Raw genomic sequence first — 17,093 nt, 5'->3', positions numbered from 1 at the left:
GGCTTTATGTGTGAAGACCAAGGGCCTGCCTACCTAATCAGTCTATCGTGTTTGCTTAGGAGCACTCAAGGAAAAGAATAGAGTAAATACATGCGCTGCCCTGACACTGTCCTAGTACCTGCCTGTTTTCGGCTCAGCATATTTTCTGAACCTGATGCTGCTTGCCTGTTTTGTATTATCCAATGAATCTCTCTCAAATACTTGTGCTGTCTCACTTGGATTCATGTAAGCTTTTCTAGCTATGGCATCTTTTGGCAAGGAGATCTCTCCCAGTGTTCCAGCCACAGCATAGTAGATCACTTCCTGTTGTTTCAAGCCTCGTTCCCAGTACCATCACTGATGTCCCCAGCTCTTATGCTGGAAGGGAAATTTCTCAGTCTGTTCCTTTTCACTTTTTTTCCTGCCCAGCAGCCTACTACTATATATATTACTGCTAGGTCATCTCTTTCCCAGATCAGAGAGTCCAAACCCAAATGTGTACAGCTATTTGTCTTGCAGCTGCTGCTATGTAATTTGATCATCCCTGTTCTCTTTTTTGGACCATTTCAAATTTGCATCCCTTCTTCTGAGGTGAAAGGACTAAAACTGTGTATTGTATTCAGTGATTTGCATGGCATGCATAGGTAGTGTTTTGGCAAAGGCAGGGACTTTAAAAGGATGCTTAAAAAGGTTTTTTGGTATTTAAGTTTCTACTTGTTATAGCTTGCTTTTTAGTATTCAAAACTGAATTTCTTTTTTAATCCACGATTCATTGTTTTCTTTCTTATGACACATGACTTTTTTTTTTCTTAATGTGTCTGTTTTAAGTAGAAAATTTTTGATTTTTGGTATGATAATGTAAATTGCTTACAAATGCACTGTGACAGGAGGTAATTCCCTTATACTGTAGTACTTCTAATATACTTTTCTTGCCTTATTTAGGAAGCCACTGATTGCTTGTGTGGAGAAACAACTACTGGGAGAACACTTAACAGCTATTTTGCAAAAAGGTATTTTTTTTTAAATTAATGCATTCTTTGATAACCAACAGATTCTCATAGTCTGCAATAACTGTAGGATCCATAGCTTTTATTTCATGGGATGTATTAGCTGTGGAAAAAAAAACTTCCATAGACACAGAAAGCCAATTCAATGAAACTGTTACGCCCATTGTGCCATCAGATCCTGTAAGTGGAAACAAATATCTAAAATGTAATTCCGTATTTGTATACATTGCTAAACCCCTAAGTTTTCTTTGACTCAGAGCAATGGGTTTAGGAATTGCTTTGGAGCTGTTGATTTCAAACTTGCTCAAACTTGCAAACTTCCAAGGGAAAGCTGCAATTATTGTTGTAGCTTCTTTTATGTGATGGTTACAAAGCAGGAGTACGATCGTGTCACATATCCTTGTGACTGGATGGTTAAAGAATTGTGAGTTATTGGAACTGACAACAGTCAGAGGCAGTCCACTTCTTATGCTTTTGTTTGTATTTTACCTCCTGTCTGGCAATTCCAGATTTGAGCTAGAGTCTTCTTAGGAAGTCCTTCAGATATTAGTGTCTTTAAGTCAGCATTTCTATTTTCATCTTAACTTTTAATATTTGTCTTTTTCCCTAAATTCCTTGGTTTGGTCTGATCTTTCTTGCAGTAGCCACCTTTCAGGCTTTAGATCTTCTAGCAAATTATGCTTAATCTTTGTTCTTTTACTGCTGCAGTACTGGTGTCCCTAGTACTCTGTTATCTTCAGGCTCCATCACATCAATGTTTAATACTTTTGCGTTGATAGATGTACTCCTTTCACTTCTTTCTTTGTCCCCTTTTAAAGACAGGCATGTACTCCCAGTTTTCTCTGAACTACTCCGGGAATAGGTTATTTCACTATTTTCAATACATTTACAAAAACAAACTTGTTTATTCCATCTTGGTTATTTTTAAGCTTTTCATAAATTGTAAGAATAACTAGCATTTTTGTTGATACATGTCCATTTTTCTTGTTTTTTAATTATAGTAGGATTATTTTAAAGTCACTTCTGACGGTAAATGTGTTCAGCAGTTGATTTAGTCAAAAAATATGTTCTTGTTTTAATCTGAACTCTCTCTTGGTTAATAATGTACATTTACTGTCCATGTATGTTTTTGACGTTACTATGATTTGGGATTGTAATATTGTTGGATTCTCTTGCATTCTACGTCTACACATTTTATTTATTATTTAAAAAAAAAAAGAAGCAAGTCTAACATCACTTGGCTTACATCACTTTCTGCATTCATTTGATCCAGGGCACATTGTAATCCACTTATAACATCCCAGTATTCAGTGCAAGTAGAAGATGATACTGCCTTTTGTAGGTTTTGTTTCTTAGAAGAGAAGGCTTATGATGTAGTCAGTTTGATACAGCGAAAAAAAAGCTTACAAATGCAGGGTATGTGTGAGATACTTTATTTTGTGTATTATTCTGACTGCCATTTAATAGTTACTGCATTTTTTTTCACTGTGAGTGTAGCAGAAATTTTTAAGGTTGTGACAGTGCTTTCTGGAAGTTGTGTGAAGCATTGTGTCAGAGGAGTTCCCTAAATGCCTTTTTCCATTGGTCAAGGATGTGACAAAGATTTTTTTTTCCATCGGAGTTTATATGCCAGAGAAAGAAAGAAGGCTGAATGTTATCAGCTAGACTGTAACAAAGCAGATAGTGAATTGGTCTCCCTAAATAAGGAGGGAACGATGCTTGGATGTGTTGGAGTGGGCATTTCCAAATTGCAGTGCCAAAAGAACATCAGACATTATATGCACATTAAAGTTTGTGTAATGTATTGGCTTGTATAATTTTCAAGTATTTTAATTCTTCTGGTATCTCAATGTGGGCAGAAGTTGACATGACATCATTCTTGAACATTGTTTGCCTTTCTGAACATGTAAATAAGTTAAAATTGCAGTATTTTAAGATGAAGGAGAAAGTAAAAAAGGGATCTTTAAGTAAGGCTTGAAAATCCTTTGTAATCTAATTCCATTTAAAATTTTGAAGTAATAAAGTATACGTTGTGCATGAAGTAGAACAGTCATGCAGTGTCAGCTACACTGATGATGTGCGTTGTTAGCTTGTGTAGAATCAAGCTTTCTGGATTTTAAACAATGGCATAAATGCTACCTTCCCATTTTACTGAAGCCTCTGTCACTAACACCAGACCATGGTTCTGTGATTGCACTGGGACTAAATACACAGTGTAAAATTTGAGAATATGGTGAATGTAGTTGTAAAAAGCTTCCCATTTAGCCTTGAGCTTTACTTCTCCAATATTAGTTCAAGGCCTAGTCTCATGGAGGATGAATTGACAAAGGCAAAAATTGCTTGGAAACAATTTGTAATTGTGTGTTATTACATCAGTATGGATGTAGACCACTTATAATGTGCTCTTAATCTAAAAACATGACTCAACACACTCCAGAGAAAAAAAGCTTGCCAAGTATATATCTTTGTTTTAAATTTAGGACACTTTACTTAGCATAGTTTTTGACATTCTTTAGAGATTCTCTGAGTTCTTTTGATAAACTCTACACTTAAGTACTGTTCATAAACATTCTGCAAAAGGCTTAGAGTCAGCACCTTATTGGGAAAGTACTTCAGCTGACTTAAAATATTGAAACATAAGTCATTTCAGCTGGTTTATACCAGGGAACATGTTAACCCTAAGCATAACACTCACTCTTAGAAATGTTGTCTTTATAAGTTTATACTTTTTAAGCACACTGGTGAGTCTGTTGGTGTAGTTCATAGAGATTTTTGGTTTTCTCTTATATTTCCAATTGTGTTTATGCAACACTATTCAAATTTGCTTGTACCTCTAATTTTCTTTTCTTTTTTAAGGACTTGATAACCTGCTTGATGAAAATAGAATATCAGATTTGACCCAGACGTATCAGCTGTTCAGCAGGGTAAAAGGGGGGCAGCAGATCCTTCTGCAACATTGGAGTGAATACATCAAGGTATTTCAGAGATCTCTTAATACTCTCAAAATTTATGCCATTACTGCAGATTTCTTCTATCAAAAAGAAGAACAATGTATCATTTAGGTATATGCATCAAAACTGTTTTAAGCAAATATATTAATGCTTTTTTTTCTCCTCTTAATAATCATATATTGAGAAACAGCAACATTTAAGTTTTAATTTTAAATTCCTAGCTACTTGGAACTACTTGCTTTCAATATAGGTTGGAATAATACACAAGAAGCTTTTTTGGTATAAGTAGGGCCGCACACACATTTGTTTAGGGTATGCTGGATTGTGGAATGTGTTGAGTTTTGATACAAATACACTCACCTGTTCTACATACTTGGAAATGCAGGGCAGAATGCAGCTGTTCTGCAGATTGGCAGTCCTTCACATAACCAACCTAGAGCAATGCAGTCAGTAAGAAGTATGCTCAAGCTGTTTTGAAAGGAACACTTCTTTTGAAAATGATCCATGATCAAAGTGGTATTTAGATAATTCTGATCTGTTTAGCTAGGCATAATAGTAAAGTAGTCTGCTGCCCCAGAGCAGATGAAGGCAGCAAAGCTTCACAGAAAAATGTTTCTCTCCAGAGCTGATAATTCCTCATGTAGTTCTCTTCTGAATCATCCATGATTGCCTCTACCTTAGAGGCAAAGTGCACAACATCAGTTCATTGTGGAGGTGACTTTCCTGCTTATCTGTACCTGGAGTTGTGTGCAGCATGTGGGAGAGAGGCAGTGTCCCCATCCACCCCCAAATCTGAGACACAGTTTGCTCAGCAGGTTGTTGAGCAGAGTCCCCACCACCTGCAGCCCATGGATGTGTGATCAGCTGGGCCAGCATGTAGAAAACTATGGGAAGGAGGACCAAGACCTTGCCTTTCAGCAGCAGCAAGTTGGCTCACCATGCCATGTGTCTCTAAATCAGAACTTCACTGGCCTCATTTTTAAAAAAACTTTTTCACGTGCTCAGAAATCTAGAAACCATTTTCAATGGAGTCAATAAATCATCTCCATTCCAACATTTTGTATGTCAGAGTGCATTAAAGTGAGGCTTCAGGAAGCTTAAATTCTGTCTTGTGAGGCAGCGTAAGAAAAAATACATGGAGACAAAGTCCTAGAGGGAAGATAAGTGCTCTTCTGTAGTCACCTTTTTATAATTTTAGGCATGCCACTTAGCTCTGTGTATCTCAGCTCCCCATTTGCAGACTGGGGAAATGCTTTTCTACTTCAGAACGTAGCTGATGGAAGCTGAGAGAGCTTCCAGATGCTGTGTTAATGAAGGGGAAAATGAAGCTAGTGCAAGATTGAGTCCAAGGACACTTGGCAGCCTTGTGTTTGTCTTCATTCACTCAGAAAAGGTTCTTGAGAAAGATCTTAGTGAAAGGTTGCAGTGGATAATGAAGTATTTAGGTGGAAATGTTGAGGTTTGTGAGGAATTTTCTCATCTTTGCTTAACTGTGGTGGCAAGCATACTCTAGTTGATGTAAGTACACCAATTAATTACTGTTCAGCTGTTTCTGTGCAGGTGTTCCTCTTTCTCATGGCAGAAAACTAATCATTCTGCATAGAGCAATGATTGGTGTTATGAAGCAACTGTAAATTGTCTGATAGGTTAATCTCATGGGATGCTTTGGTTCAGTGGGCAAGTGGTACCATAGTTCTAGTTCTAGGATAGTAAATGAACGAGAAAAGAAAGCCAAGTCTGTGGCTTCTTGCCAATGGGAAAATCCTGTTTGTTGGAAGTCAGCTGATCTGGAGCCCTCACAAAGTGAGAAATGTTGGAAGGATGAGCAGCAGTTGGATTTCAGCCCTCTATTCCTGCCAGTGGAGCTCACTAGTGGGTTCCAGAAGAATAATACAAAGTTTGCCATTACACTTTCTGAGGCAGTTTCCATATAATTTCTTTCACATGAATCATGTAGTTCTGTATTTAACTGTAAGCTTGTACATCGTACAGTCACGTCTACTGTGTATTTTTGTTTAGCTCCTGTCTTAAATGTGTATAATTTTTAAATCAAACGTTAATGTTTGAAATCCATTAATGTGTGTCTGGGCTTTTATTTTAAATTTTAATGCATCTCATTTTCTGAAAATGTGAAGTCACATGAGTAGCTCTGTGAAATTATTGTTCTCTCTAACGATAAATTTTATAAGGGTGGATGTGTCTTTTGGGGGAGACAGGTAGTGCTTTGAAGTATTTTATTATCAAAAGTGTTTGTTTTGCAGAACTTTGGGACAACAATAGTGGTTAATCCTGAAAAGGACAAGGATATGGTGCAAGAGCTACTAGATTTTAAGGATAAAGTGGACCATATCATAGAAGTGTGCTTTCAGAAAAATGAAAAATTTATAAACTTGATGAAGGAGTCCTTTGAAACATTTATCAACAAGAGACCAAATAAGCCTGCAGAATTGATAGGTACACAAATATTTTTCTGTAAAATATTTCCAAAATCTGTAGAAAGCATGATAAGATGATGCTGCTGAGTGTGCTAGTGCAGTAGTGGTGCATTATGCAGTTGCTTTAGGAGATTTGCTTTGGGAGCACTGTGGGACCGAGGCAGCATGGGGTGTTGTTAGGTGTGTGCGGGGTCCCTAAGGAGTACATCACTTTGCTGTCCTGCACCATGCTTCCTGTACTGCGACTGGGCTAACTTGTGCTTAGAGAGCATGACATGAATGCTACCTACCAGTGGTGTGAAAGGGCTAGGGGAAGTATAGCCAGAGCAGAAGAATTCTTAACTGTGGTGGCAGATGAGTTCTCTGGGTGTTAAAGATCTCTCGCTCAGAAAGGAGTAAGTAAAGCCTATCTGACTTGAAGGCTGATGTCGGAACAATTTTTAGGCCTTCAGATACAAGGAGGAAGAAAGAACTGAGTATCTTGAAGGGCGAACTAGTGCTCATTAAGGGGAAGAATATTTTTACTGGGATCATCCCTGATTTGGCAAAATCTGGCTGTCTGTTTTACCTGCAGCCAGCATAGCTATGACATTTCATACCGGTAGAGGATCCTGCTCCTCATTTTTTTCTCTCTTGCCTCTATTCAGCATAGTTTATGGCTTCATCCTAAAATAAACTTTGTGGGTCAAATTGTGCAACCTAGTGAATACAGGTTAAAGCCATGATACAGCCTGCTGTCTTCTGCAGATTGTGGTGTTTCAGCTATTGAAGTGGTTTCCTTCTTACCCCAGTAGAAGGTTGTGTAGGGATACTAATGTGGCTTAATCAACATTCAGCTAAATTAATTGCTTAACAGTATTTCTAGCATTCTGAAGCTACTAACTTGAAAGCATCGCTTCTGTTTAAATTTTTGTATGCTCATAGCAAGGAGCAAGAGGGGTTTGCTAAAGGTCTACGAGAACTATAGTCCTCTTTGTGTTGTTTGTTTCTGTTTCTCATAAAATACATTCATATGCATTGTACACTTCCAAAATGTTGTCTTTCAATGAGTAATGTGCTTGCAATGAAAATAACACAACATGTGGGAACTTCTAGTGCATTAATTTTAATGATTTTACTGTGTTCTTTTCTTGGATGGTTCCTTTTTGAGATATTTTTTTTTCCATTATGGCAGTAGTTACAATAAGCGCTCTATCATTCCACTTAATAAAGGGGTGGGAGAAGAGAAAATAGAAAGCTTAGCACTTACCTTATATCCATAGTATACAGTAATATTTTGAGTGGGAAATGCTTAAGTTGGTGATTTTAGAATTTTTTTTATTAAGGTGTTAAAATTTTTTATTTGTAGCAAAATATGTGGATTCCAAGTTAAGAGCGGGTAATAAGGAAGCAACAGATGAAGAGCTGGAAAGAATCCTTGACAAAATCATGATCATATTTAGATTCATTCATGGTAAGAAATATCTGTTCACAGTTAATGCAGTTAAAAATATTTTCCTTGCTACTAGCTGAACTTTAGTCCTCTGACTGTAAGAGATTGTTTTTAGCATGAGTTTCCTCTAGAAGTGGTCTTATATTGGAGTAGCCTTGCATTTGAAGGAGCATAATAAATACAACAGGGAGGATGAACTTCTTTGAAGGTGAAATTACCTTTTATAGTCTATGGGTGGAGGCCAAAGAGTGAGAGTAAAATTTAGCAAAGCATGTTAACAGAGCAATTCAATCATAAACAGAACCATTTGTCTACGTAGTTTTCTTTGTTGTTGGATAGTGAATATTGATCTACTGATCAATGTGTTGTGAATTAAGCCTTGTGTCACAAACCTGAAGTGCAGTGGTGCAAATAGAATGTATGACTTTATTTTTGTTTCAATTTCCATGCAGGTAAAGATGTGTTTGAGGCATTCTATAAGAAAGATTTGGCCAAAAGACTGCTGGTTGGAAAAAGTGCATCTGTAGATGCTGAGAAGTCCATGTTGTCAAAGCTTAAACATGGTAGGCATCTTCAGATGTGTTAATTGTTTATTAATTTTTGGAATGTAAATTGTAATCCTCATTATCTCATGTTTGAAACAGTGACAAGCCACATCTTAAGTAATATCTGAGCATTGTGCTCAGTGAGAACTATTGGGTTGACCTCACAGATATGTGGCTGGTTTGTTTAATCTACCTACTTAGGAGCAGAACACGTACTTAGTTGTGGGTGCTCCAAACCCTGGCAAATCTGGCACAACTGTCTCCGGTTAGACCTTCATAAATTGTTCTGTGCTTGTTTGTAATTGTGGGATCTTTGCTTTAATTTGTGTGACAGAATGTGGGGCTGCTTTTACCAGCAAACTGGAGGGCATGTTCAAGGACATGGAACTGTCAAAAGATGTCATGGTTCAGTTTAAGCAGGTACCTTCAGATTGTGTTTATGTGCTAAATTTTCAACAGCCATGGGGAAGCACTTCATAGTGTTAAACCTCGAATTAAGCTAAAACGAAATGAAACAGCTTTTGAGCAGGCCCTGATCATAGAGTCCTTATAAATCTATTTATAGAGCAGAATTTATTTATTCTTTATCTATTCAGAGATAATCTTTTTTACAGTTTTATGTGATTTCTTTTTAAGCAAGTTGAAGTCTAAATGCCACGTAGTAATTTAGTTTGCTGACATCCTTTAAAGTCCATATTCCTTAATTCTGTAAACTATTGCTTCTCTAATTCTTTGTGAATGACTTATGCCAGTGAAAATCCCTGAAGGTTGCTAAAATGCATAGAAACTGTATATATCTCAGGCACTGAACTTCAAAACTGTTGGTGACTGAGGAAATATGCTGCAAGAAAATGTCATGCATGTTTGCCCTGTTGTTATACTTCTCCCGGGCAACTTTTTGGGGCCTTACTGAAGACAGAGTACTGGGATAGAGGTCTGACTCAGGGCAGCTGTTCCACTACTAAAATACTGTAGTGATTTTTCTGTCCCAGACTTTACGGCCTGTTGGGGAGTGATCTTATGCTGAAATTATAAGAAAATGATTGTTGTCTCAAAGAGATATGGAAGTCCCAGGGAACCTTAAAATTTTTGTCCTGGCTTCTGATTGAAAGCTTTTGTTTTGCTTTTTTTGTTGTTGTTGTTGCGTGTGATACCTTTTATCATGTCTAATCAAGGATGTGACTTGTAGGAATTCTTCGTTATTCTCAAAAGTTTAGATTTCTAATTTAAATCAAGTATCTAACTTTTCTAATTTATCATGCAAACAGTATACCTGAATGATTTTTGTCTCTTGTTTTTTAGTATATGCAGAACCAAAGTGACCCAGGAAATATAGACCTGACAGTAAATATATTAACAATGGGATATTGGCCAACTTATACACCTATGGAAGTTCACTTAAATTCAGAGGTTAGTTTTTGAATTTTCCTTCTAAATGCAGTTTATGTAGTAGTATCATCATCACTATCATAGAATTATCTAATGCCCTTAATTTAATGTTTCTTTTTTCTGCAAGATTTTAACACTTTTTTCTCATTTCAAAGATATAAAAAGCATGAAAGGTAAGACATAGTGGGTAAAACCTGCTCTAGGGTTTTTTCAAGTGATTTCTTCACTTAATTTTTTTAACTTTCTAATAATACTGGTCTCAAATTAGTATCAAAGGAAAATCAGTGTCCTAATTAACATTGCAGCTGAGCACTAGTTTAAAACAGTTTACAGTAATTAGCCAGTCTAGCTACAATGGTTATCCATGTTGATCCAGCCAATAGTTACATTACTGAGTGCTCTTTTTTTTTTTCTCCCAATAAGATCCTTCCTCTCTGTAATGCATCTCATAGAACTAGCCCCTGCCTTTAAATGGTGTGTCTGAAAAAAGAATGCTTCCAAGTTGACAGATTTTGCAGTGCTCATATCTGTAGTTATTTAAGTTAAAATATATATTTGGAGTACTGCTTCCTGCAGTACCTCGCTTCATCTGAAGTGCAGCAAGCACCTAGGAGGTCAGAGGTGGTGACAGTGCTCCCTTTCAGTCCAGAAGCAGTGGAAGTTTTTGTGCATTTGCTTCTGTGCCATGTTTTCCTGGAATGAAGGGCCATGATGAAGATCAGAGGGCTGGAACACTTCTCTTATGAAGACAGGTTGAAGGAGCTGCGCTTGTTTGGCTTGGAGAAGAGAAGGCTCTGAGGAGACCTCATTGTGGCCTTCCAGTACTTGAAGGGAGAGTATACACAGGAGGGGGAACAATATTTTACATGATCTGATAATGATAGGACAGGGGGGAATGGCTTTAAACTGAAAGAGGAGAGATTTAGATTAGATGTCAGGGGGGAATTTTTCATTGAGAAGGTGGTGAGGCACTGGCACAGGCTGCCCAGAGAAGCTGTGGGTGCCCCATCCCTGGAGGCGCTCAAGGCCAGGTTGGATGGGGCCCTGGGCAGCCTGAGCTGGTGGGGGCAGCCCTGCCCACGGCAGGGGTTGGGGCTGGGTGGGCTGTGAGGTCCTTCCAACAAAAGCCATTCTGTGATTCCTCAGTAGCAGACTACTTTGGAAGTGTCCAACCTGAACAACACACATCATGAAAATGGAGGAGTAAAAACCTGTTACTTGGAATTTAAACACTGGAGTCAGACTTGACTCTCCATAGGACCAACTAAGGGAAGAATGTCAGCATACAGGTGTGAGATGTATGCTTTTTGTTAAGTGATTGCTTGGGCAGAAGCAAAGTCCAGGACAAAAACAATATTTTAGAGATTTAAAAGCCTTTATGGTTCTTCTACTTCACTTTTATTTAAGAAAAAAATCAGAGAAGTTAAAAGCTATGCTTGAATTGAGAATTTATTTTTTGCAGAGTAGTACCAATGTGTTAGAGAGCGAAGTTGAGCTCTTTTGAATTAAGCTTTTTTTGCACAAAAACACTTAGTATGAAATATTGTTGAGGAGAACCAAAGAAATTACATATGAAAACATCCAGCATCATTATACTGGTAAAACATTAATAAACTTTGTCTCTTTGTTTTGCAGATGATTAAGCTTCAAGAGGTGTTTAAAACCTTTTACCTAGGAAAACATAGTGGTCGAAAGCTTCAGTGGCAGACCACATTAGGGCATGCTGTCCTGAAGGCGGAATTTAAGGAAGTGAGTTTGTTCATAGGAGTTTGCTTATTTAATGCTTAGCCTGTTGGGATAAAATTAAAGTTAGTTACTCGGAATCTAGTCATGTTTAGTATTTCAATTTTTTTTTTTTTTTAAATAAAGGTAATAACACGTTTGGTGGAGGAACGATCACTGTTCATTACTTTTATTTTGTGCAGAAAGTAGGCTTTTTCTAATGAAACCAAAATACTGCCTAGCTAGAAGACACGAGTGAATCCTTCCATTTGTATTCATTCAAACAAAATTACTGAAATTGGGGGGGGGGGGGCTGTAATAAAGAAGGAAAATAAAGTAAAAAATCAACATCTTATATTTAATATGGGATTGTTTTGATCATGGAAATACTGATGGCATTTTTAGAATGCTTAAGTGTTGCAAAAAGAGGCTGAAGGGCATTAGTGATGTAATGACTGGTTAAAATTTAAATGCTTGTTAAATTATTTAAGTCTTAATCACATTGTTTCCTAATGTGGTTTTGTTTCTTCTCATGGAATATCTTGTGTTGCTAATGATGCAACTTTGTTGAAATAGAGGAAACAACAACAACAGTGTTCTTTTGTAAATTCATTCTAAGTAGGGAACTTACAGAGTTTGGCACTATGTATCACTAGGATAGATAGATTTGTTGTTAATTGACAAAAGTGTCTACATCTGTCTGAAGAGTTTCAGTTATTTCCTATTCACTGCCCGCTTGAACAAACATTTTGCTACTGATGATATGGGGTTGAAGTGTAAAGAAATCTGCAACTGGTGGTAGCTGAGCCAGAATGCTATATATTGTAACTGAAATGAAGTAAGTGATGTGAAGTAAATGCTAGGCCGTTCTAACGAGGTTCTGCTTTGTGCTGTATTGCTACTGTTAGATAAGCAGAAAAGGTTTTAAAAATATCCTGTTTCCTTGATACTGCATTCAAGCAGATTCCTCTGTGTGACAGGCATTCAAAAATACTCATCTATAAATAAAGAATGTACAGCTTCTCTAATTTATCAGATTTGGAAGATGCAAGAGAAAATAGTCTGAAAATTACTTCTAAATATTCGACATTTCTTTTTTAGGGAAAGAAAGAATTTCAAGTGTCGCTCTTTCAGACATTAGTGCTGCTTATGTTTAATGAAGGAGATGAATTCAGTTTTGAAGAAATTAAAATGGCCACCGGTATAGGTAGGAAAAATACTTTGTGGTTCTTACATTTATTCATCGAGTGATTGACAGTTATGAATCTGTGAGTAAAAACCTTATTTTAAGAATGCTGCTATCAATCCATCAGCTTTACAAAATACATGATCATAATTCTTAAAATGCAAGAGGTGATAAAGGCTTGTTGTACGTACAGATTATTTCTATTCTAGCACACTTTCAATTATTATATTCTGAAAATGATCTGTTACAGAATGCTGCCATTTTGGGGCAGTTCAAGAGATTATTTCAATTGAACTGTTCTGAGAGCTTGACCATCTCTTTTCCACTGCTGTTGCTGGTGTGCCCTGTTTACAAGAGACCGGATTTGTTAAAAAGGGCAATGTCTGGTAGCAAGTATATGTGGTAGCTGTTCCTCTTGCACTTTGAGTCTGAAGGCGGAAGGAACATAGAAAACTGAAGAAAAACATAGTTTTCTTTTTAACCACATGTCGTATCTATTGCAGTAGCATATTTTCAGAGGTTGTTTGTTTGTTTGTTTCTCTAATCTTTATGCTTTCTTGAAATAGTTACCACCATTGGCATTAAAAAGGATAACTCTTCCATTGCTTTACTCTCTGCATCAACCAGCAGGGTCATATCCTGTAGCCTTTTGCTTGTCAAACCTTAAGATCGACTCAATAAAACAACTGCTGAAGTATCTGAACACACACAAACACTAAAATACTGTAAATGTATTTAATAAAACACTGAAAAAAGGGATTATCAAGAATCCCTGTGATTCAGAAGGATGCATTTCAGAAGGCAGCACAGCCTAAGTACTCCAGCTTCTCAGACTTGAAGCTTCAGGTTGCTTAGTCACACATTCCATAAATGGCAAGGGAGCTGAAGAAAACTTGTGCCAGCATGAATGATAAGCATCGGGATAGTCCGGAGACTCATTAGGTCAGAGTACAATGCTTACAGAACAGACATAAGCTCACACAAGCCTGATCCAGATCCTGCATTCTCACTTTGTATTACTTTACCTCGGAGCTTACATTCTGGCTGCCTTACAGCAACAGATTAAAATCTGCTGCATGAAAACCCATTACACTGTAGCACAACAGAAAAGATTTCAATGAACTGTTAAGGCAACCAGCTAGAACTGATGGATTGTTGTGAGCTGATGATTTTGTCATGTCATTGCACTGAGTGCTATGCCTGTTTATTTCTCTTAAGAGGAAGTAGTGTAGAAATCCATGTAATGAGGACAGTTCATGGCCCACAGGTTGCGAATGAGTCCAGGATGGCCAAAGTAAAATTTGTCTTCCACACGTGGCATTCAGAGCTGTTCCCATTCCCATTTAGCAGTCTGTCTCCTTGTAAATGAAAATCTTATGGCCAAAAGTGCTCTCAGGAGTCAGTGTCACACTGCCCCCTTCCTGCCTCCTGCTACTTGGCTGATCCTTTTGCTGAGCAGTACTCTGGATTTTGCTCAACAGTGATAAGCTGTGAAACTGTTGGCCACCACGTGTTGTAAAAACGGGAAGCTTACGGCATTCAAGGAACAAGGTTCAGTGAAGAGCAATGCATTGGGAAGTTTCACAGTGCATGGAAGCCACCTCTGCCTTAGAAAGTCCTTTGGTCCTAAATGATTGGAGACTCAGCAGTAGGACAGGAGAAGAAGAGGCACAGGGAAGCATGGAGCATTCCTGCATTAGCTTCCTTCTTGCATACTGTCCTTTGCACACCAGCTTATGGCCTGTCAAAGACAGGACGCTGGTCTGGATGGACCTTCTGACCCAGGTGCCTGTTCTGTTCTAAAGGAGGTGCAGAGGGATGCTGAATCTCCTAACTCTGAAGTACTGTGTTTAGCCACTTCCTTTACTTTGGTGTTTACATGTGCTAGCCCTTCTTTGGAGGAGTGGAAGCTTTGTGCAATTCTTACTTGATGTGTATTTATGTTGAGATCCTGTTACAAGGTGTTAACCAGTCTTTGTAGATTGGTAGTTACTGCAGAGGAGTTCAGAGCTATACTAGTGCCGTAAGACAAAATATTGCGAGTTGAAGTGTCAGTAAAGTGCATAGAAAGATCATTAAGTCAGACACCAGCATCTGATGGCATTCACCTGGAAGCTTTACAGAAACTTTCCAGTGTAAATACTGAATTAATCTGTCACAATTTAAGTGAGCCTTGGTGTGGGAAGAATGGTAGGTGACAAGAGCAGTGGTTTGGTTTGGGAGTTTTGTTTTGGTATTTGTTTTTTGTTTTTAAGTTTGTGGGGTAATTCTGCAGGGTATCAGGCATGTAGTGGAAAGAAGAGAACTGATGGGCTCATGGCTAAATCTGTGTCGAGGAAGAGCCAGCGCAATTTCTGATGTGAATTGAGCAAGCGTATGCACAGTCATAATTGTACACTTGGTTTTTTTTAAAGTTCTTAGAGCTCATAACAAGCTCTTCAAGTTTTCATGGCTTGTGAGGGGAATACTTCTTATGGATGAATAATTGATAAGAAGACAGAAAATAGGTAGAAATTAAAAGGCCACTTTCATAGTGAAAGGAAGCTCCTATAGGGATTCCCTTGCTGTTATCCAATGTAGTCACTACTCATCTGAAAAAGAATATTGATCTGACATAATTTGATGCTGCTTCCTTAGAAGTTTCAGATTTGACCTTCCTAAAAGTTGCAGAAGGATCTCACACTCAAACAGTTAGGAGATCAAATGGTATCCAGTGTTGCTGAATACAAACACATCTGTGGATGGAGAGACATAACTAACTACACATGCAGAGTCTGGCTTTTTGTGTGACTGCCAGGCATTTTGATCCAATTCATATAACATAATGCAGCTGTTCTCAGCTGAAACAGTTAGCTGTCTAAGGCCTGCCATTAATCTTAAAGGTGTAATTCTCGAACTTCACATTAAGTCAGCCCCCAGTTTCTTGCCTATGCATTGATTTTTAATTGAGAACACCATAAAGGTGATCATAAATTCTGCTTATTTAATATGTTTCCGTAGGCCTTTTAGTAAGAGGCATCGTGAATAATGTACAGGAGTGAGGTGTAAAGCATTTGGGATTTTCCAGTGTTAGAAAAATCTGTTTGGCAACTCTGGTAGTCTCCCTTCTCCTGTTGGAACTTTTGCAGCAAAATTCCTTGGGCCTCAGAGTCATGTATCCCCAGCTCCTTTGCTGACTGCAGCAGGAGATGGGGCCAGTCAGATCGGTATTTGTGTGGTTTACTTGAGAGTCATACTGAAGTTAATATAAAGGAATGATAGGTTTGTGTGGTAGAAGCCAGTAAGAAGGTATGACTCAAAACTTTCAATTGTTTGAGGAAGCACTTCACACAGTAAAACTGAGCAATTTGTGTTCCTCACTGCACTTGGCAGGAGAGGACAGCCACAGGACAGAGCTTCAGTTAATTCATATATCAGTCAAATAGTTGTGATCTACTATGTGCAATTTACACAGGTGAATACGATGTATTCTGTGATTCTGCTGTTCAGACTTTGTTGTTTATGCAGTTTCTGTATTATCTAAATTGCTGGATTTATAGTTTCACAAGTTAGTTTTGTAAGCATCCTGCACTTAAAAAAGCAGGTGAGTGTCTGGGTATCAATACTCCTGGGTATCGAAATAACCAGAAAACTGGTCTCTACCTGTGTTTTGGACTTTGTCTATTGTATCTTTAAGTTCCATTCCCATCTAACACAAAATACCTACACTTTTCTGGGTCAAAACATGGACTGTCACCATGTGCATTTACATGCACCCCCACCCATCCCAAAGATATCCAGTTTGCCTTCATATCCCTTTGTCTTCATTCAGATAGAACATAGAATCATAGAACATCCAGAGTCAGAAGGGACCCACAAGGATCCAGCTCCTTTCCCCATGGAGGATCACTCAAAAAAAAAAAAACAAAAAAAAAAACAAACCATGTGCCTGAGGATGTTGGGGCCATGCCCCCTGCCCTGAGAAGCCTGTTTTGTGCCCACACACCAAATATACCAAAGGACCTCAGCTGCTCCTTGCACACCTTGCCCTACAGACCCTTCCCCGCTTTTGTAGCCCTCATATGGACACTCTCTAATAGCATTATGTCCTTACATTGTGGTACCCACACACAGTGCTGGAGGTGAGGCCTCACAGAGCAGAGCGGGACAGCCCCTCCCCTCATGTGGTGGCAGTGCTGGGCCTGGTGCACTCCAGGGCACGCTGCTGGCTCACATGCAGCTTGCTGTCAGCCAGAACCCCCAGATCCCTTTCTGTGGGGCTGCTCCCCAGCCCCTCAACCCGTCTGTACATAGATCCAGGGAATAACAACATGTGGTACCATACAGAAAATATAGATGATTAAAATGTGAGGTATAAAAGTAATTTAAAAATAAAAGAATGGGAATCTCAGCAGTGTGCTACATATAAAGAATTAATTGGGCAGAGCTGGGACTTGTGTTTTGCAGT

The 17,093-nt window shown here is 38.3% G+C and overlaps 1 protein-coding gene across 4 annotated transcripts in view; it reads left to right on the top strand.

Annotated features, from left to right (window-relative positions):
- CUL4A (cullin 4A) overlaps positions 1 to 17,093 on the top strand; it is a 34,326-nt gene that overhangs the window by 14,168 nt on the left and 3,065 nt on the right. For all 4 annotated transcript variants that reach the window (XM_021414806.1, XM_021414823.1, XM_021414813.1 and 1 more), the window contains 9 exons: positions 922 to 989; positions 3,843 to 3,961; positions 6,199 to 6,391; positions 7,721 to 7,825; positions 8,257 to 8,367; positions 8,684 to 8,769; positions 9,652 to 9,759; positions 11,374 to 11,487; positions 12,562 to 12,667. In XM_021414806.1, the coding sequence (XP_021270481.1) occupies positions 922 to 989; positions 3,843 to 3,961; positions 6,199 to 6,391; positions 7,721 to 7,825; positions 8,257 to 8,367; positions 8,684 to 8,769; positions 9,652 to 9,759; positions 11,374 to 11,487; positions 12,562 to 12,667 (1,010 nt within the window). The remainder of the gene's footprint in view (positions 1 to 921; positions 990 to 3,842; positions 3,962 to 6,198; positions 6,392 to 7,720; positions 7,826 to 8,256; positions 8,368 to 8,683; positions 8,770 to 9,651; positions 9,760 to 11,373; positions 11,488 to 12,561; positions 12,668 to 17,093) is intronic.

Source organism: Numida meleagris, chromosome 1 (genome assembly GCF_002078875.1).
Source record: "Numida meleagris isolate 19003 breed g44 Domestic line chromosome 1, NumMel1.0, whole genome shotgun sequence".
NCBI lineage: Eukaryota > Metazoa > Chordata > Aves > Galliformes > Numididae > Numida > Numida meleagris.
This window is presented reverse-complemented; position numbering and strand designations above follow the sequence as displayed.